The sequence below is a fragment of the Bacillus rossius genome, chromosome 11 (assembly GCF_032445375.1).
Source record: "Bacillus rossius redtenbacheri isolate Brsri chromosome 11, Brsri_v3, whole genome shotgun sequence".
Lineage (NCBI taxonomy): Eukaryota > Metazoa > Arthropoda > Insecta > Phasmatodea > Bacillidae > Bacillus > Bacillus rossius.
The window spans coordinates 32349644-32372389 of record NC_086338.1 but is presented as its reverse complement, the minus strand read 5'-3'; the positions used below and the strand labels follow the sequence as shown (position 1 = coordinate 32372389).

The following is a 22746-nucleotide window of genomic DNA, read 5'->3' as shown; positions in this document are numbered from 1 at the left end:
TTTATTGCCGAAATTGTTTTTGTAATAAGCAATGAAAACCGCTTTAACTTTTCACTTCACTTTATAAACAGTCGACGAAAAGGTTCACGTGTAAATGACATAATTAATTTTAAAAACTGGCGTTTAGCTATAAAGTTTAAATATAATTATGAACAAGTTTTCATATAAATAAACTGTAATCAAATATCTATCATCAATTATATGAATCACCATAATATTTTAGTCAATTGTAACATAACCTATTATTACTGCACTCGCCGACAGCGTAACGGAACACAGCGTAACGTAAAAATGAGCGTAACGGGATAATGTGCGTAACGGGACACTTTTTAGTGTGTGCAGCCGGCGTTCATCAATTTATTAGACGTTGTCACGTCAAAAAAAAAAAAAACAATTTCATCGAGTCATTCAGTGCTCGCTTGAGATGTGTAACATCTAACCTCGGTGACGAGCAAAATTCATGTGTTCCCGTGTTGCAAATGAACTTGCAGCACAAACATTGATCACGAAATTAAACAGAGAATTCTTTAAAATAATGCCGAACATGATAAATATTTGCAAATTGTTGTTTTAAACTAGATTTCTGGACGCGAGTGACGCGTAGTTTCCCCAGCCACCGGAGCAGCTACGTCGACTATCGAATCATTCGAACTTGCAGACCAAACATTAAAATTAAACGGATACGATAAGAGCTTTAGAAAAATGGTTGTCTGTAAAGTCGGTTTACGGACGATAGTTTAACGTGACAACGTCATAACAAAACATTGATGAAATGATTGCATACTTTTATGAAAAAAAAATGAATAATTTTTATTGAATTATCGCTATTTTGTACGGATACAAAGAAGGAGTGAAATGAATTCTACAATTTAATTGATAAATTTACTTTTATTTGCGCCCATTAATTCAAATATGTTTATTACTATAACGAAGAGATTATTTTAACTATAAATTTTATACATGTTTGCTTTTTAACTTCTTCCAATCTGTGTTATTCTGTTAAGGATAGGACGATGATAGGAAAAGTAGGAAACGAATGGGAGTGTTTCAAGTTTAATGTGCCTCGAAAAAGTCAAATCGATGGTTGTTCCAATCGAGTGGAAGAGAGATAGATGCGGCGCAAGCGTACAATGAGCGTAACGGGACACAGCGTAACGGGATAATGTGCGTAACGGGACACTTTTTTCGTGCGTGCAGCCGGCGTTCATCGATTTATTAGACGTTGTCACGTTAAAAAATACTTGAAGATAAACTAAACCTTGGCTTTCAACCTGAATTTAAAAAATCTACTACTTATCTTGTTAAAACTCATTAAACAGTTAATACTATAAAGTTTACCTTTGGCTTTGTAAACTTTGGTTCTCGCCATCCCCACAGATGGCAGCACCATGGTTACACATTTCCGTTCCATGCGACTTCCGTTCCATTCTTTCAATAAATTACTCATACCAAATGCCTTATACCGAGAGCTTAGATGTTGTACATCAACAATCATAGTTGTAACTGAACTGCAATAACATATACTTACTTAGTTAACGTTATAAATGAAGCAATTACTGGCAATGTTCTGATTATCAACCGGGAACGCGACTAAAAACCAGGGTGTGCTTAGTGTCTTCAAACGGGGCTGTTAAGTCAAGTTTATAAACTACGTAATGGACGCAACGTTGCAACAACGCAACACATGACAACACAACAAAATCACGGTCGTTTAAAAATCCCGAAAGTCACGTGACGTCACAAACAGTAGAAAAAGTACATAAATTATTCTTCTTTATGTGTATTTTATTTATTAATGTTTATCATGAAACAATATGTAATTGACAATAATTTTATTTATTATTGTTATTTGCTTTCACTGCACAAAAATGTAACAATTGAAAACTTGATTATGCCATGAAAACATCGTGACCTGCACGTAACGACTGCGTTTTTAAGTTTTCGCAACAATTCACGTAAAATATGGAAGTCGCAAACGCAAGCTGAAACGCAAGAAGTTGATAGTTGGCCGATGCTTGTTTTGCGTTTTTTGCGTCTTGTGTAGTTTATGAACTGGTATTTGTGAAAACGTCGTTTTGGGACTTTTTGCGCCTTGATTTTCTTGCTTTCTTGCGTTTCTTGTGTAGGTTATAAATCCAGCCTTAAAGTAGGTGGCCGATTTCTCTCCATATTTCCCTGGATTGCGTTAGTGGACGACCCCTCTACCTTCCTAGAGATAGCATCACCCTCCCTACATCCAGATTTTTTTCCTTCAATTATAATGCTCCTCATTAACCAGTTTAAAATATTCAATAATGGCTTCATTTATGGCCGCTGAATATGAAAAATCACAGAAAACTCATATTTAAACATGTATTTTGATATAATAAACATCATTGGCAATTCTTGTCTAGAAATTTCAGGTTTTTAAAAAGAAATTAAAGGTCGTCAGGCAGCTTAAAATGTATCTTCAAGTATCGCCGTTTTAAAACAAAAAATTCCGGGGAAGGACCCCAGGTTCCACAACCCCCAATTCTTCCCCAAACCCAAACTCCAGAAGAAAAAACCTATCCAAAATATATTGTTAGCTTCCTTAACCAACCTTCCACCCCCCTCCCCCCAAACCTTACACAAATTCTGTCAACAACCATGTTTGATGTTAAAAAATAAAAAATAAAAAACCAGGGCCGATATTCCGAAACACAAAAATAAGGGTTTATGTGTTGAACATGCTACACCTGTGCCCTAACCGTATTCCTGGTGAGCGATAGGACACGGCCAGTCTCTTATTTGAAAGGAAAGGATTTTGGTGTCCTATCTATGACCGATTTGTTACCCAAATTTCGCGCATGCGCAGAGCTCACTTTTTCGTTGATTTCGTCCAGATGGCAGACCCGCGTCTGGCGCCATTAACTCGCATATAGTCACTTTTGTGATCATCGGGGGACTTACCAAGCGTGTTGGTGTGCCAAATGAAACTCTATGATATCGAAACTATCCGGGAATACATTTTGTATACTTTAATGGTCATTAACAAGAAATAATCGCAACTTAATAAGTACTTGAGAGAATCAGAAAGGCGGGTTATATTTTTGTGCGATGGTGCTGGTATCTCTAGTAATTTTGCCGCAACAATTGTATCGATGGTTGCGAAACATTCCGCTAGAAATCCGTTGAAACAAGTTTAAAGACCTCGCGCAGGGCACCGTTTATTAAAACTGTTGCCGATTTGTTTCCTTGCTGGTGTTCTGTTTGGACACGTCTTGTAATACGGCCCTGGAGCAGGACCGGATTTAGGGGAGGGCAACCGGGGCGAAAGCCCCGGGGCCTCCACAAACGGAGGGCCACCACAAATCCTTTGATATTCTTTTTTCGCTGTTTTACCTTTACCTACAGTACTTTGCACATACATAATTATATTATTGTTAAATATTAACAGAAATATTCATTAAAATTAAAATTTAATTTCATATAATTCTTGTCTCCGATTATATTTATGTATGTTTTTTTAAATACTAAGAGAATCTACTTGATTTCACGATAAATTATTTATTGGAAAACTCCACTGAAAAAAATTGTTCATTTTATTTGTAAAATAATTTGGGGCCAGGGGGCCTCCGCTCCTCTGTTGCCCCGAGGCCTCCAGACCTCTAAATCCGGCCCTGCCCTGGAGTTAGGTTACGGTTGTGTCACAACAAGGCAGTGCTTACCCGAACGTCTTGGAACACCGTCCTAAGAAGAGGAAAGAGGCACGCCGCTCTCGTAGAAAGACAGGCCTGATAGGTGTAGCCCGAGGAAGGGGATGAGGATAGTTGAGGATGGGAAATGCAAAGGAAAAGAAGGGCCGAGGAAGGGCGGGGAGATCCAGAATAAATCCCGCTCTCTCACGTTCTCCGCTGTTTCCCGAACTGCCGCCGGTGATTGATCTCAGATTGCCGAGGTCTGACCACTTAGTTATCCTTTATGTGAATACCAACAATTTGAAAATATCAGTATGGGCGGGAAAAAAGAGCAAATGCAATGAAAACTTATGATAAAAATCACAGAATTTTATTAAATGCTTTTAAAGTATAATTTTAAATAAGCGTTGGTAAAAAAATTTTAAATAATTAATTTTGATAAAATATTTAGTTTTTTCAGCGAATGTACATGTGAGTGAAAATAATTAAATATTCACTTATTTGAAACTGAAGTTTGTGTTCCGTATTTTAGAGTTCTTTAATCGGTAAGTAAATATAATTTCAGATCTGCAAAAAAACAACCTTTTGTAGTTCTTTGTTTCAGTGTTTAAGTAAATATTCCATTAAATTTATTTTACAATACGTATTTTTATATGGATTTATGATGATGAATGTATAAATATTTCAGGATTGGATGATTTTGAAATTTTTTAATATAGGCTAGCCTTAGATGTAAAGCACATGTGCAGTTGCATGCATGGAGTTTGTGTCAGTGTGTTGATACAGCGTGGTACGTGGCTTGCGATTTCCAATTGTTCATCGTTTCGTGCGCGCTGCTCAAGTTCGTGAAGAGGATGAAGGAGTACGGTTTTATGTTACTTCTGGGAGCCGTCGTATGCTCCGTAGCAGTGACCGCAACACTGACCTACGTACGGGACCTGGATCCCACCATGATTCCAGATCAGTCGTAAGTGCATTGTACAGTCGAAGCATGCTATCATTCAGCATCACATTCCAGCACGATCAATTCTCCGAGTTTCAATTTCCGTGCAAATACATTTCAAAATGTCATAAGGAAAAGCTTGTATAAAAAAAAAAGTCGGTTTACGGACGATAGTTTAACTTGACAACGTCATAACAAAACATTGATGAAATGATTGCATACTTTTATGAATAAAATTGAATCATTTTTATTGAATTATCACTATTTTGTATGGATACAAAGAAGGAGTGAAATGAAATTTACAATTTAATTGATAAATTTACTTTTATTTGCACTCATTCATTCAAATAGGTTTATTACTTTAACGAAGAGATTATTTTAACTATAACTTTTATACATGTTTGCTATTTAACTTCTTCCAATCTGTGTTATTCTGTTAAGGATAGGACGATGATGATAGGAAAAGTAGGAAACGAATGGGTGTGTTTCAAGGATGATGTGAAGGAAAATGGCTTACCCAACACCAAGATGCAGTCAAAAATAATATATTTGCGCCACGGACTCTGCAGTAATGCTAGGAGGAACGGGTTAGCAAAGAGCAATGAAAATGTTATATTGTAATGCATGAAAACAGAATTACGCCACGGACTCGGTCGCAATGCTAGGAGGTTCAGGTTAGCAAGGAGCAATATAAAATGAGCGTAACGGGACACAGCGAGACGGGACAATGTGCGTAACGGGACAATGAGTCATCGTGCGTGCAGCCGGCGTTCGTCGATTTATTAGACGTTGTCACGTCAAAAAAACTTTCATGCAAGGTCGAACAGCTTATTACGTGGACACATTAGGTCGAAATACACTAACAGCGTGGGCATTTGTGTGACGAAAATCCGCGAAACTACACCTTCACTCTTTTCGTAGTGGACCAGAGAAAGGAATGAAATTTAACAAGCGAAGCAGCTGATTGAGGCCCGAGTTCAAGGTTATTGATTATGGTCCTGGGTTCTCAAAATAGGCACCCGCGGGTGATAGATATTCAGAAATTTCAGATGGAGCCCTGGTCTGTGTGACTGTGTGGACACTGCGTGAAACCACTATTTTTTGTCCATCTGATGGTCTGCACCACATTTACGCGACACCAAAAAAAAAAAAAAAAAGTTGAGTCGGAGGTGAGGGAGCTGGTACTCCATGTTTGGATCGATAATGCGCTGGCCTTGTTGACTTTTCTCCTCGTTAGGCCCGTTATACGATGGCACGGGAATTAGAAACGGATCACGTAGACTGAGACGGATCTCACGTAACAGACAGAGTTTCCACAATAGCACGCAGACGGAGACGGACCCGTACGGATGAGCTCGCAACTCTACCGTTTACGTTGCTCCGTGTGACCAATAGAAGCCGAGTACTTGAAGTGCGGCGGCAGCCATGTTTGTTTATGTTCTAAATACGTTAAAAGTGGTTTCTCATACAAGAATATCTAGTGTTCTATTGTTACTTTGGCGTTTATTTTTATTGTGTATGTAAATTATTTCCTTGCCAAGATATCGAAGCATTTTTTTTAATTAAGTTAATATTATGTAACCTTGAAATTGAAACTCGTCGGTTGCCGTTTGTTACGTTTTCGTGCATTGTGGAAGCAGCAGACGCCATATTGAAAGGTCCCGGGAGATCCGTCTCCATTTACGTGTCATTGTAGAACGGACCCTTAAAGGGGTGCCTCTCATTTCAGGTCAAGATTTTATATTCACAGTAATTACAGATAAACTTGTAGACGTTTTCAATTATTTAACTTTCACGACATGAAAAATATATAAAGCGCATACTTTTTGCATAATTAGCTGCGAAAGTTACATTTTTAACGTTTTTGGGTTGTTCAAATAAGGAGAATTTAATTTATTGCAGACCTGAAACTTTTTAAATTTAACTGCAATCTCACTGGCTACTTCAAGAAATGGTTTAAATTTCTTTCAGAAAATATTAATTAATTTTACCTGGAATTTCAAAATTCTTGATTTTGACAGCCAAGAAACATGAAATGAGTTTTTTGTGATAGAAATGCAAACCATATCATGAAGTAGCCAGTGGCATTGCAGTTAAACCTAAAAATTTAACCAAATTTTAAAGCTCAGATTCCAAAGAAAAATGCAATAAAAGGGAGTGGGGCGTTAGATGACGAAAAGGAAAAGGAGCTGAGGAGTGGGGCTCTCGATTGTATGTTTGAATTATAGCACACTCATAAATTGCGCACTTGCATACTTTCCACAACTGAAATATTTGAATACTTGCATACTTGTATACTTGAGTACTATCATTCTTGCACACTCGCGTACTTTCTTACTGCATACTTGCACACAATTGTATTATTATTACACCTCTATCTGAGAAGTTTCACTAATAATGTGCGTGATGACCACGCACCCATGTGAGTATTTTTTTTCTTCATAACTTCATTATTTGTTTCAGTATTCTTGAGCACAATTACAATGATACCTACTTAACAACATACATAACAGCATACTGCAGGAGTGGGCCCTATTTTGTTGGCATGCTCTTCGCCTATTGGTTGTTTGTCATGAAGACCAAGAAACTTGAAATTCACAAGGTAATAAATAATATTCAGTATTTTTTTTTATTCAACATATTATTGTCGCATATATTCGTGTCTTGGAATTGAATATCTAAATAAGTTATTTTGAGTAAAATACGTGTAGCTTGTGATGATTTTTTTTTTCAGGTGGTGGTTCGTTTGGGTTGGATTATATGTCCTTTAGTGGCTGTACTAGTAATCGCAGCAGGAATTTTGTTCTACCTCCCGATAAATATCAACAAATTACTTATCGCTACATATGCTGGTCTACACAGACCCCTTTTTGGAATGTGCATTGCTTTTATCATCACTGCATGTGCCATGGGAAACGGAGGTAATTATATATTACTTTATTTATATCAAAATGTGTATGTAGTATGTGTGTGTGATACAGGATACTATTTGCATTCATGATATATATTGCAACTACTATCTAGTTTAACCAACAAATTTCAGATAAATTCCATTACTACTAATGGTTTAATAATATTGCAACACGTACTATTGAATATCTTTTTCCAAAATATGTTTACATACAATTTATCAGAACACATAAGATGAAACAAAAAAAATTGTATAAATTGTTTGGTTGACCAAAGATCACAACTATAGTTGGTAATATTATCTTCCTTCATTGATAAAATGGCGTTTTCCAGATTAGTACCGCATAATATTTGCTACTGTGAGGTTCTGTCATTTTGAAATTATTTTTACTTATTAAATTAGCATGCGATATGAAAAGTTACGAAAAAGTTAACTATGGTATAACTACCAAGCCTAGTATTTTCCGTCTTAACCATATGTTTAATTTGCAGATGCTTATAGAAATGCCTCCTACTATTCGCTATTCTAAAACTATGAAATAGTTGTGTGTTTTGGTTTTCAACTCCCATTTGCCACAATATATATTTTGTAAAATATAATAATGCTAAAATTCAAACTGTGCGTGCGCACTTTAGGCAGTAACACACTACCCAAATATCACGTAAGCTTGGGGCAAGCTTGGCACTGACTTTTGGCTTGACATGACAAGCGTACAGCTTTCAGGAAGGTTGATTCAAGATAACTAGTTTACACATGGCAAGCTTGCAGGAAGCCTACCTCGACAAGCTTGTAACCACTTGTTGAAGTAGTGGAAGAGTCTCAATCGTGTAAGCTGCAATGAAACATATGTAAAATAAAACTAGTTTGTGAAATTAGATAGGCCACACACATTCATATTATCATATGAATACGTATTTTGTTAGTCTGTCAAGTTATTCGTGTAGTGTCATATTAATTGTTTCTCTGAGTGAAGGTAGGACGAGTGTCTTAGACCAAACCTCTTTGCCGGGTCACGTGGCAGACAACGGCGTGACGTCACACGTACTGTTTCTGTCAACAAACTAAGGAGCTGGACGGATGTAGCCAGCCCGGGAGGAATGTCTTCCTCCAACTCCTCCTCCAAGTTTGTGGCAGACAGGGGTTCGGGCTCAGTCTCCATATTCAAACTTTAAAAATGTCGCAAAATTCGAGTGTCCATTCACAACACACTAGACGGGTCAGGGCGTATAATTTGAAATTTGCATTGTTTTAAGCGGTTTGAAAAACAGGATAGCTACTGTTAAAAGTTACTAAAATATGTTAGCTGCTGCTAAAATTAAAAATTAAAAGTTTAAATTTTTTTTTAAATGGGGGACTCCCCCAGGGGGTCCGCCCCGCCAAAAAATGAGCTCTTTATTTTAAAAAAGGCGAGTACAAATACAATCATGGAGGAGAAAAATTGATTACAAGAAAAATATATTTACAATATTATACATTACATGGCACTGGGCCTCCCAACAATAGAGTCCTTGGGGGCTGGTGATTGGTGATTGGTGAGGTGTTTCTTTACATGTGAATTCGATGATGATGTTATTAAACTGGTACTACAGAATTTAGTAAAACACTTAAGCTGTTGCGAGCAGTTACAATTTAATGAAACGAGAAGCTTTAGCGGACAAAAAAAAAATTAAAATGGATTTAATTAATTTTAACAAGATGGACGGTATATTGGTAATCATTTCTTGTCGAAAATTAGGTCAAAAGCTGGCGTAAACAATTTTTTCAAGCCTTTTTCACTTTGTTGGAGCAGTTTCTAATAGTTTGAAATTTCCGTTTGTTTCATGCTGCCATCTTGCGGTTGATGATTGCAAACAACGTACCTACACGATTCAGGCAGCGAATTATAGCGGCGGGAGCAGAAAGTAAACGTAGGATTCGGGTCTAGAAATTTTGTATGTAGGTACTTTTCAAACGAATATTTTATTGATCAGTAAATTTAAAAGGTTCTGCTTTAAATTTGATGTCCGAGTTACATTTTATATGTTTATTTGCAACATGAACAACATGAAAACACATGAATTTGTTTTTTTTTTTTTTTACAAATTATGTGCGTATGTTTGATGTGTAATTATCTGTACCTGAGAACTAACTTGAGAATATTTGAAGGGATTTAGATTTTTGTTTAGTAGCATGTGTGGGGCAAAGTTGTCACCAGTAGGATAAAGTAGCTACACCCAATGAAATATGTACGTAAAACATTTAATGTAGGAAAAGAAAAATTTCAAACTCATACTAACAACGAGATATATTATTTATAATCATAAAATAATTAATATGAACTAGATAAATTAAACAATATTACCATTTCTATGATATCACCTCAGAAAAACAAACAATCCCCGAAATTAGGAATGCAGATGGGAAAAAAGCTGTCGATCAGTATGAATGAAGCTTAAACATATCATAAAATTAAGGTAATTCCCTCGCGGATACGAGCTATAATGCCTTGCAACAGTACCTGATACTCTCACATATACCGTATATCAAAGCAAATAGAAATAAGACTGAGTTAGCTTGTAACACGCTATTTCCAAAATGTTTCCACCAACATATTTGGAACAAACTGAACTCATTTTACAGTTAAAATGTATATCCTGCATTGAATAGCAAAAAGGAATGTTTATTAATGTAACTAATAACCCTTTGAAAACATTAACCAATTTAATTTAAATTCATTACTGTGAAAGTAATTCAATCGAAGCTTCTTGAATTCTAAAAAACATTATAATAAGTATAAAGAGGTAGACAACGTTGGAAATGAATGTGAAAAAATAAATTGTATTCCTTAGCAAGAATTTCCTCTAACCTTCACCAAGATTAGTCTGAAAATAACCGGTGAAAAATACAGCTCACATTTATCAAGCAAAGTAAGGCGAAGTATTGAGAAGGCACTGCACTGGAATACCGGTACCAGAAAACATGGGTTTGGTACTCTATCCAGTCACATATGATTCCCAAAGAAACTCCAAGCAAAAAAAAAAACCCACACACGAACACCACTTACCATACTGAAGAGAAGACCACACACAGAGGCGAATGAGTAGGTACCAAAAACACATTTAAATATCGCCCTTTACTGACAAGTTAATCCCAAGCAAAAAATAAATACATTTTTACGTTAAACAAACTTGGATAGGTCAGCTTTATTTATTTTATAATCAAAAAACGAGTGTATTCCCCAGATATAGTCTAGCAAACCATACTGCAAGATAAGCATAATATAAATATCAAATATTTTAACAATAAAGTTATAGCATTTAAGAACAATCTACAAGAAGAAAACAAACATTTTTTATGGTATCTTCATATATTTTTAATTTACTTCAAACCTTTAGGGAGTGTAACTAAAATATGACATACCTAATTTATAATTAAATGATAGACACACACTCTCAGAATTTATACTTAAGAAGTTTGTATGGAAAATAATGTTTGGTAATAATAATTGAAAACCGAGAGAAAAAAAAACAAAGTAAATAGTACAAATATTGCCTAACCATTCCATCGATTAGTTAAAAAAAAATTAAAATATAATAACAATTTCCCAAGAAAAGCGAGGTGAAATAGTGAGAAAACACTAAAATTTATTCCAGAGAACATCCTGCAAACATTCTTCAATATTAATTTGAAATAGAAAACCAATTAGGGTGGAAAACAGTCTAGACCCTGTTAATAACGATATAACATATACTTACATCAAAGTCCCTGTCGTTTTGAAAACAATCTCGGATACACTTTATTCCTAAGGATATGCGGAGTATCACCTTTGAATATATATACTGTATAGAAGTCGCCAGCCCAGGTTAAAATTTCTAATACAGTTTGAGGTAGTTGGTTAATTCACCGCCGCAATCGTCACCATCTCTAGGGCATCGACTTGTGGTGGTCCCTAGCGGACAATTGTCGAACTCTTCAAACACCCCTTCCCCCTCCCGTTGAACGACCTTGAGCTGCAGTGAATGATTGGTGGGGGTGCGGGGAATGAGCGGGCGACAGTGCTGCGCTCTAACGTGTAAATAACAACCTAAGACGATACAGGGCGTTACGGCAGCGCCCTGCAGCAGTTCCCAGGCTGCTCATCATACGCTCCTGAAAAACGTAGAGTAAATCCTATCCACTCGCGACTTCTATACAGTATATATATTCAAAGGTATCACAGGATCAATTTGCGCTGCTACCATTAGTATGCAGAATATTGGCTTTCTTTTCATACATATAATTTGATGGTATTGATTCATGTATGTATTGGCTGAGGTTGGTAAGTATACAGAGACCTACTACCCACCCACCAGTATGGAACTTCCACCAACAAAAAGTAACATCTCTGTGTCGCTTTTCTTGCTCTGTGATTTGGGTAGAGGAAACCAACAATGGTCTGTGGTCAAGGAGTTAGCTATTGTCAGAAGGCGGCATGCTGTGACGTAATTGAAGTAATGTTCTAACTTCACCATCGCCATATTGTTCCGCACAAAACATTATGATAATTGTGCTTGGTAATGTCTGATCATGGTTTTAAAGTAAGAATTATAATCTCCATTATTAAAAACACTCTTTTATATGAAGGAAAAAAGTTATTTGAAACAGTTTCCACAGTGCAAATACTAGAATTAAGCCACTATTTTGGGTGTCTAACCAAAGTAGTGCAACAATAAGCTGAAGGAGAAAAGGATACACACATACTTACCATGTGATCGTGCAGATGTGGTCATCCCCTGCATGTGGTTAAGGAAATCATCTAGAACAGCTGTTCCTAAACGGTAAGTCGCGACCCACTAGTGGGTCACGGAAGGGTTACAGGCGGGTCGCGACACGATCCTAAAACTATAAGAAACCATCGAATAAATCATCAGAAAAGATAAGAAAAATTTAAGAAAAAAATCGAATTGTGTTTTGATTGTTTTCTTAGTTCTTGATTTTTGGCATCTGGAGCAGAAAACAGAACCACTACATCCCTCCCAGATGACTCACACAGTCACACAGGTTGTGCACACTCTGGCAACGCCGCTCCCCCTTCAGTTCTACCGCCACGCTGTCGAAGGTCAAGCCATGTCAGCACTATTGTTTACTAACCTCAGTCACTCAGTCTTACTGTGGACATCGTGCAGTGAGTTACATATTTGGTGCAGCTAGTTGTACAGCGTATTGGTGTTTGCTTTAAATTTTCGCTTTGTGGTTGTGTTGTGGTTCAAAAAGTTTTGAAGATGGAAAAATGCTTGAAAACAGGATCTTTTGGTAAGAGGACAATTTCTCAAGTAGCTATTGATGAAGGTGAACTTGGCCCATCAAATACTAACTTATATCTATTATTAAACAAATAACTGTTTGTTACAAAGTGCTTATATTTTGGCAACCATTTTCAAATCAGATCACAAATTGTTCATCAATAATAAATCTGTTTCTTCAGAAATGCATGTATATTGCAATATTTGATGATAAATTATATATACATAACGAAGGGATACAATACAAATAAGGTTGTTTTTTTACTCCACCATGGACCGATGGACCGTGGAGGTATACCGATAAGGGAAGGTGGGTGACCAGCTGAAAAAGGTTGGGAACCACTGATATATTATTTTACTGGAGTGATTTCGAGAAACAGTGGACGACCGAATTCTATACAAGCGACTGCGAGTCCAGAAACACTGAAGCTAACTGGCCCCGAATCGCAAGCGCCGTGGTGCACGCCTGGCGTGTGTTGAAGGGGTCGTCGCCAAGGTGCTGGAGTGGAAGGCGTTCCGTCCGTTCAGCCGCCTCACGTACTGCGTCTACCTGGTCCACTACACCGTGCAGATGGTGCGAACCGCCAGCCTCAGGACACCCAAGTTCGTCAGCGATTTCGATGTGGTAAGTTCATGGCCAGGCAATGCTCACGCCTTCTTCGAAGTACAGTGGAGACCGCTTGCAGGTTGTGATGTATGCCTTTGGATCAAGTGAACAGGCTAAATACACTATTGATTTCACTAGTTTTTTTTATGGCATGACATTCGAAATTGGCTTTTTCCACTTAATTCAGAGTCCACACATTAAGCTATTTTCAAAGGACATGACATAGTTTCTACAGGCAGTATTATTTCAGTTATAATCAATCCAAAAAAAAAATACTAAACACCTGTGAACTCAAAGGGAAAACTATTTGTAGTAGCCAGGTTACATATAACTTCAGGCATTACCTATGTTTGAGGCCTTACTAGAGGCGCTCAGGGTTAAAGCCAAAAATCGCAGCCGGGTAAGAAGGGTAAATGCAGTGAAAAGTAGATCCCCTAAGCGGGAAAGGACGGCATGGAAAATATTTAATTGCATCACTGCCTGTTTGCTATTTAATTTTACGGTGTATACAGCTTGGTATTGGCTTGGTACATTAACTACAGAACAACTGACACAAATTTGCAGATCGCGATCTTGCATTTAAAAAAATACTCTAATGTAACTAATCATACAACTACATTTTACGCTTAATTTTGCAAACATTAAAGAAAGTTTAGATTTCCCCAAACAGCTCCGTTAAAAGTAATCGTGGATGACGTAGTTGTCTTTAAATGTTTTTTGCACATCCCCAATTCTCTTCGTCAAATCGGTCCCCAGTTGTGACGCTATAGTCCGTGCCTAACATTCCGCACCACACCATAAAAAACGTCTAAGTCTCACTTGCAGTAAATGTAGTTTTCTCACACAGCCCAACATGAAAAGCAAGAGAGTTTAGTTCGCGGCGTTAACGATTTCTGATATTAGCAAGGTCTCGGTTTGTGATCACTATAGTCGCTCTGTTTTCGTTCCACCGAAAGCTTAACCCGATGTCTGGTTGATAATACCAAGTGCGTCGAGGCTTACTTTTTGTCCATGCAGCGTGGTGAATGACAGCCCGGGCTGGGCACTGCTCGAGGCGTTGGTGAATGGGATACGTGCTTCCATTTTCTACAGCCCAAGACGCTTGCTCCCGCAAGCCGATGTGCACTCGACCAGCCGCCAGCACCGTCTGTGTGCTAGCCAGCCGCAGTAGTAGGCTCGTTCACGCCTTCCCATGACGTCACACCGCTCCGCGCGCGGCGCGGTGTTCACTCGTGGAAACACAAACGCAGAGCCGCTAATGTCCGTAATGTTTTTTACCATACTTCAGAGCGTGTTTGAGGCAAGACATATAATACAATATAAATCAAATCAATTTAAAAAGACGTTAATAATACAAAAAGACGTTAAAACTACAAATTAATTATAAAACTGAAACTAATGGAGGCGTGGCAAACGCCTCATGTTATGTTATAACCAGTGGCGGATAAGAAAAAAATCAAGGGGGGGGGGGGGGCCGCAGGAACACGTAAATTTGACACACGTATTTATCCCACCGCTTAAAGACATCATGAGCTATTGGAGTAAAACAAATCAAGTCACATGCAAAGCTTAATAAAACTTTATTCAAACTGTTTCCAAGACATGAAGTCGTTAAAGGTAAGTGTATGAATGTGTATTGTATAACATCGGTGGCCGGGTGCGCGCCCTCCCCTTGCCAAGAACCATGCTTGGTGCTGGGCTGCCCTGGTCAAGGGGGGGCGGCGTGCCCCCTGCGCCCCCCTCCCCCTATGAATCCGCCACTGGTTATTACTCTGCTTTAAAAAAACCAAATTTAAAAAAAAATTATTATGAATTATATAGTTATAGCCTAAAAATGGTTAAAACCAAGATGTGTGTTTCGGTTACTATCTCTCCTCCTTAAACAAATAATAAAGTGTTTTCTTAGATTAAGGTTACCTTCTTACCTGAACTATGTATATCAGTCTGTGTTATACCTATAGGCCTAAACTTGTTTACTATCTGTTTAAATTGGTCTTCTAAAAAACTATTTCAAACTTAATTTGGCTTTTATATATATTGACGTCGCCTACAATTATTCCTCCGGTCGGTTAGGCTCTTGTTGCCCATTGCAGTTCCTCTGGGGCTGCGCCCTCCACCCCCCCCCCCCCCCTCTTTTCATTCATAGGTGCAGTGCTACGAACGTGTGAAGTGCAGCGTAAAGAACGGCCCCGCAGGTAAAATATCGATATCCACCCTCGCGGCTATCACTTGACATTTTCGTGTTCCTCCGCGGAGACACAGTGTATTAATCCGCCAGATGTAAATTTAAGTAATTACTGAATTAAGTTTAAAGGATTTGGTACTGTTATTTAGTTTCATAAATCAAACAACTTATTATCCACTGCACGCTTTCATCAACGGAATTGGCCTGAAACTTCTTTTGTTTCCCATGCACTTTGCGCACGAACAGCGACCCCACGCGGGGCCAGCTCAGTCTTCGCTCTCTCGGCGCAGAGGCCGGACGTGTCTAGACACCTCCGGAACCTTCATAATCCTGTCATCACCTTCCATCGTAACTGCAAAAAGCTGTAAGTCATCTAGAACCATTTCATTAGCTCCGCGGGCGGCCTCCACTCAGCTTGTCCCACCTGGTCAGCCGCTCGACATAATTATATTTATTTAATCCCCGCGCGCCGGTACTAAGGTATCTCGTAGTTGAGGGGCCATGCCTCGTCGGTCTCCGGGGGCCTGCCTCAACATCTCCCGCACTGGGCTGCCTCCGGGGCTGAACGTGTGAATTATTATGTAGCTTTCAACTTGGGGCTTGGCAGGAGAGGTGTGTAGCATTATTACGGGTCGTGGACCTACACTGGCCATCCATCCAAGTATGACGTGTAACCAATACGCTCAGTGTAAATGGTGCACTCGGCACTGCGTGTCCACATGTAACAAGTTTCTTGCGTGAAATTATTCTCTCTCGTGTCCCCGATGCTGGGTACAACATCCATGTGCTTTTTTTTTATTAAGGGCCATGTCCTTTGAAGCGCCGTTCTTATTGTCCGATCTCCATCGCTTACGTCACTTTCAGAGCGATGCTCGCACCACTAATGGATGGTGTGTCGGAACACGCTTCGGCACTCGCACGTGAAATGTCAGTCCCGTAGATAGCACCGTGTACAGAGTTGCTGTGTGCAGTAAAACAAACATATTACAAACTGAGTTTACCGTTTTTTCTCACTGTCCCCTGTCCAACAGTAACGTTGCTCACACCCACCCCTTTAGAGACAGTGCATTAGTAGACAGCGCACGGGACTTGAACCTACGACTCGTCACCTATCACTGGGGGAATAGGCGGATAACATCACAAAATATATATTATTGATATCTACATCAATGAATATTTTTCCTCCATTTATAAATTATTTGAAATTTCTAAGGTCATGTGGCATAGATAAAAGTCGTTGAACAATTGTTACTTACTGGCATTAACAAAATCTCGGTGATGCCATTTGTGTGTCGACGTACAAACTATCAATAGCAAGCCAGTTCCATTAGCAAAAAGGAAGCTTGGTCTTTCTTGAAATACTGGTTCTTTAGTTGCATAATGTGTCATTTTTATTCATTTGTAGATAGATGCATGAGTTACTCGTGGAAAGATTCTGTGTTTTCTTGAGTGTTAACATGTGTAGCAATGTCTAAGTTTTGGGACTTTTTTGAGTTTTTTTCAGACACATGTGAAATTTTGGCACACGAATCACATCAATTTTGTGCTGAAGCAAATGCTATCTGATTGGCCTGGCCAAATAATTCAATGGCTTCTCTTGTAAACGACAGCCAGTTACAGTGAAGACACCACTGGCATGGCATACCTTATTACAATCTATCGAACATTTAGGTTTTCTACATAGAGTATTTACCAATACATAGGGTGCCGTCGCCCGGGTTCTCGTGTTCGAGATCCGGCGTAGTTCCTTGCGGGAAGGCTGGTTTATTACGTGAAACGTGTCCGGGAGGGAGCCAGGCTAACTCGGTGGTTAACCACGAGGTGGGTCGGTGGGTACGAAAGCCCCTGCGTGGCCCACTAGGAACGGCGGCAGTGGTCGTTGTGTAAGGGATCCCTAATTACTGATGCAATACTGTCCCTACACAGCATAGCATACTGATCCCTAACTGGATTGGGGAGATTCACAAATAATGTACACGAGTCTGGTTTGCTCTGTCGTATACATGTCGCGCACGGAGTGTGCGGAGTGGACGTTTAATTAACGTTGGCAATTACACATGCAGTTACAGGTACACTATTTTCCCTACACAATTACACTATGTTTACACTGGGCGCTCTGATGCGTCGTCACTAAGATTAAGCCCTCACGCCAGTCGAGGTTGAGGGGGAGAGTTCGATTGGAGTCGGCCAATCCCGTAAGTTGTGAACGGCAACGCTCTGGCCCACCTGTGTGGACCGCGGCTCGCTAAGAAAATTAGTTAAAAGTCTTTAACTAGATGTGGCCAGTGCCTGTGCACCTCGGCAATTAACGAAATATCTGTGGTGGCGGGAGTCGGCCCACACCGTATGCTGCACTGCCCCGCGTAAAGCGGGGTGCGGGGAGTGTTACGTTTAAGTGGCTGGGATAGGCCCTACACTGTAAAAGGACCGGGCACACACGGGGAGTTAATTAAAATAGGTTTTGGAACGTGACTATATTTACCAGAATGAATTCAGTGTAGACAATGGTTGAAGGCTCCCCATGGGACGCACGTCCGTCCCGGTCCGTAAGTCGCTCGGTACTGGCGTCTGGCCCTGGCACGAGGAAAGGGGTGAGCATCCTGTCGCGCCAGAGTTTCTAAAGTTACGTTATTCGTAAAATATTGACGTCGTACCGACCATGGCCGTTAAGCCCGTGCTCCGAACCGCCAGTACCGTATCCCGTTTTCGGAGCGCGCCCATTTGCCCAGCCGGAATGAGTCAGGCGAGCGTCTCGGGCGTGACCCCAATAGACATAATGAAACTTAAAGGTACGGAACCCCGGAGGCTCGAACCCATAATTCAATTAAGCTAAAACCATTAGTACGAAATTACTAATTACCCGAAATGTAATAAGTGCGTCGTAGCCACTCCGGGCGAGTACACCACGCACGGAGCAGACAACAAACCTCATTAATAGTCACTGCGGCCACTGGCCTTAATTAAAATGCCCGTGACTATGATCAAGTCAGACTAGGATAAATCCCTCTAAAACAATTCGCAGTGGGACAATATGTTAGTAAATTTACAGTCGCCAACTTGATGTCACAATTTGAATAATTAAATACATTAAAACCATTGTTAAGCCATAAGCACCCAATTACCAGATGCTACATTTTAATCAAGCACCTGGAGCATGTTTTTTACTCATCATGTAACCAATTAAATTATTATAAGTTTTTGGTGCTGACTCACAAAGAAGAGAAAGTTTCTCTTCCTTGCGAGGCGGCCATGTTCGGCAGTCTCCAACCACTCCGCGCCGGGAACAGACGTGTGTCCGTGGGCAGCATTCAAGTTTCTTTCATTGATTATTTTTACTCTGTACTACATCTTCAAATTTAAAACCTTTTGTTAATTCACTGCTGCCCACGTCGCCTCGGCGCGTATTTTGCGGAACCACGCCTATCCCGACCGTCTTCAGTGGGATACCGCGCTACGTATCATATAACAGAACGTACGGTACTGGCCGACTCCAGCGAAAGTGTTTTTAATTAAGGACGCCGTGCATATGCCTGCTGGCTGCACACACGTAAGTGTTTCTCCGAACTTAGGAGCCCGTTCATAGAGCCCCCCCTGCACCCGTTAACTTTCGGCACTGGCCGTCTCCAGCGAGCATCGACCCACGTCCCGCGAGACTGCCGCGGTAACCATTAGTTTCGCGTAGTGTTGTGGTTTTTTTTTGTGTTAATTGTGTAACCGCTAGACGTCGCCAAGTGTTGGTGTGAGTTTTTGTAGCGGGACTAAACTAAAGGTAATTCTCACCAACTCGTGTACAATAATTTTCCGTAGTCTCCCGTCCTCCACACGGCCGAGCGGCCTTCACAGTCAAGGGAGAACCGTTCAGGTAAGATTCAAGCCGTGTACCTGGCGGGGCAAGCGGGGGCAGAGTACTCACGACCCAACATGAACGGCCTAGCAGCCCGCTAGCCTGGCACCCCTCCGGACAACAAGAGCATCGCGACGCCCGTAGCGCCCGTCAGGTACCCCCTGGGCCTTTCACAGAGGTCGGGTGACGGCAAAATTAAATTAATAACAGAATGTAAGTGCCTCTAAATTCACACATTAAAATTTAACAAATAACCTAATACATATATACATTTTGGAATTTGGATTTAACAAGTTTACATGAAATTAGTTTGAATAATCTGAGTCACACTGGAGACTGTTCGTCGCTTGATGACTGCTCCACTGGCGAATGATACGTGACAATTTGGGGCGGTTTTAATTAAGTCACACTACGTTATTGAAATTAGGTTGAAGGCCGCAAGGGGAGCACTCACAAAGGTATTAATACAAATCCTCACGTGAGTGACCCGGGCAATCCTACGTCGCACTTTCTTTGCACGGGGCTTTTAATTAAAATTGATGTCATCATTAATGTAAATTAAATTTATAATGTACTGGAATCGTGTTGTCCGGTTGATTAAGGCATTGGCTTTGATTCTACCTTTGCTCCGCGGCGCTCGCCTGACTCGGGTGGGCCATGGCTAGGGGTGCGTTCCGTTAGCGGGGTCGGATACTGGCGGTTGCAGGTCGGGCTTTAGGGTGGCCTTCGGTCGGACGACGTGAAGGGTTTGTTGAGATGTCCACCTATACTGAAATTCTATTTTCTTTTAGCAATGCAGAAAAAAAAGGGATAAAAATATGCTGCAGTTATTAAATATTTACACTTTCTAACTGCTTACGTTGGATTTGTTTCAGATCTGTGATGCCATACCAGACATAGTATTGTCTTTATGTTTTGCTTTGCTTTTATTTTTGGCTGCAGAACAACCAGCAATTTCATTGTGGAATGAAATAATTTCTGCAAAGACATCTGGTAAGCTACATCATTTCCGTGAAATTTTTTATTGTGTAGAACATTTTTAGTGTTTGCTTAACCATGGTTATATTTTGTTGCAGATTCCGAACAGTCAGATGAATCTGTCCACCGATCTAGAAAAGCCAAGCGAGAGAACTATTTTGTTATTATTTCGGAATATTTTTCTGCAGTATTGCCAGGAACTTCAAATTATAGTGAAAAAGAAAAGTTAAAATAAAATAATTTCTTTTTAACATTTTTGTCGTAACAAAATTGCTAAACATGTATAAATGAAATAAGTATCAACACCTTTTTTTCCCTGTTACCTAACTTCCTTATGGGTTGTAATGCGAAGTTCATTGCCATGCACATTAAAATGTAATATGCCAGGCTGCCAGCAACACGAGAGCTTATATAGCATACCAGCCACAGCACACTCAAGTAGATTCCAATTTAAGTTTAGCTAACATACCAATGTTGCCCTTATATGCTAAGGTAGTTAGAGGGTATTAAAATTTTAATTTTGTTCCATTCATGTAATCCATCTTCTTTGATTGGACATTATTATATCAAAATACTTGTAACTTGTATGTTTAAAAAGCAATATATTCTTGCAATCAATTATATTATTACAAAAAGAATTGTAAATGAACATGTTCCAGTGCTCTTACTGACACTATAATTGACTTAGGTAACATTTTAAAATATATACAAAAAAAGAGGTAATGGTAAATAGAGAACTGACGAAACACATTAAGCATATTTTCAATACAAAGACAGATTTGTGTGTATATGTATAGGATAATACCAAGAATTTCATTTGTGGGGGATAGAACCTTGTTGCCCCCCCATCTTCTCCCCGCCCTTACAATCCATGCATATGTCACTGTATGTACCGGTACCTACCTGCTTAATGTTACATATTTTCAACTAAAATTTAATTAGCGAATAACCATTGTTACATAATTTCCAGAAATCTGCATAAATTTATGGATATATTGGTAAATTTACTGGTACTAGGCTGAACTACTATAACCCTCAGAATCATCTTCCATTATAAGGAAGATCTTTAACAACTTGCTATGTTTAAGATAAAATTCTATTTTATTTTCCCTTCCATATGCATGTTCAAGCTGTTTAAAACATATAATTACATTCGGAAGTTGGAATATGGAATAATTTCTATAAAGACCATTGTATCTGGAAACTTGAAGAACAATTCCTTATTTGAGGCGCATTCTTTGTTTGAAATTAAGTTAATTAACATTTAAACTATCATTTTTAACTGTGAATGTTTTCATTTAGATTATCGTAGTTACATGCATTCAAATAGACAAGACATTTTTTTCAAGCGAAGTTATGGACACCTAAAGAAGCTCACAAGTTAGAATTCGACCTCAGGCTATCGCAGCCCCATGGGTAAGTAAGCTGTCAGTACACGGTGTAGCAGAGAGCAAAGAGACTGACATTTCTGATACCATGTCCTAATTCACCTGATGTGTATACTTGTCCTCAAAAGTGACATTTCGAGGGCTGTCCAAACTGTTAAGTGAAGCAGGTAGTACGCCTGCCACCTTACACCGGTTGATGATTCACCTGGGGGCACCAACTAGTGTTCTTGGAGTGCCCATGCGCTAGTCCGCAGTTAGAGCAAGATTTGTCTCGGAGCGCAACCTTGTCACGTGCCTGGCAGGAAGCAGGTGTCGTGGCCCGACAGATATCCCCCCTGTAATTCTAGCCACCAGGGATGCTATACCAAGGACGACTAGTCAAATAAAGAGAGATAAGACTAGTAAGGGTGGTCTTCATTAAAATACCACTGCAAAAGCACTACTCGGACATTGCCTGTCCTGGTTCTGGGTTTTAGGCTCGTCACTGCACATACATAACATTATGAAATGGTGACGAATGATTACGGAACTTGTACTTCGGGTTGATACTATGTGGTTATGGAATGTATGGCCTTAGGTCCTCATAACATTGGGGTGACAGGGACAGACATCGACGATGAACTGCATTGAATTGTGATAATATGGAACACAAAAAAACTAAAGTGGATTGGCTGCTACAATGATGCGCAGCTTGGTTGAATAAGGAATACAAAAATACTGGAGTGTGGTGGCTGTCAACCCTATACCATCGCCATGCTAACATGAACAAACCGTAAATCAGAGGTGCCCACCCCCCCCCCCAAACACTATGACTCACCCCCCCCCCCTTCCTAACCTAATGATGGCCCCCCCCCCCCTCCGAAATTTTTTATGCCATTTTCTCAATGATTTACTCAATTATTTTATAATATTATACTTTTTTAGTATTATATTTTATCACATTTTGCATTAATTAAAACTGATTTTCTAA

The 22746-nt window shown here is 39.5% G+C and overlaps 1 protein-coding gene across 1 annotated transcript in view; it reads left to right on the top strand.

The window, feature by feature from the left end:
- LOC134536446 (nose resistant to fluoxetine protein 6-like) overlaps window positions 1–21006 on the top strand; it is a 50084-nt gene extending 29078 nt beyond the window's left edge. Inside the window, exons 8-13 of the mRNA XM_063376161.1 lie at window positions 4433–4626; window positions 7066–7204; window positions 7337–7523; window positions 13257–13399; window positions 20286–20403; window positions 20487–21006. Coding sequence (XP_063232231.1) covers window positions 4433–4626; window positions 7066–7204; window positions 7337–7523; window positions 13257–13399; window positions 20286–20403; window positions 20487–20623 — 918 coding nt within the window. The 3' untranslated portion in view covers window positions 20624–21006. The remainder of the gene's footprint in view (window positions 1–4432; window positions 4627–7065; window positions 7205–7336; window positions 7524–13256; window positions 13400–20285; window positions 20404–20486) is intronic.
- Window positions 21007–22746: the final 1740 nt, after the last annotated feature.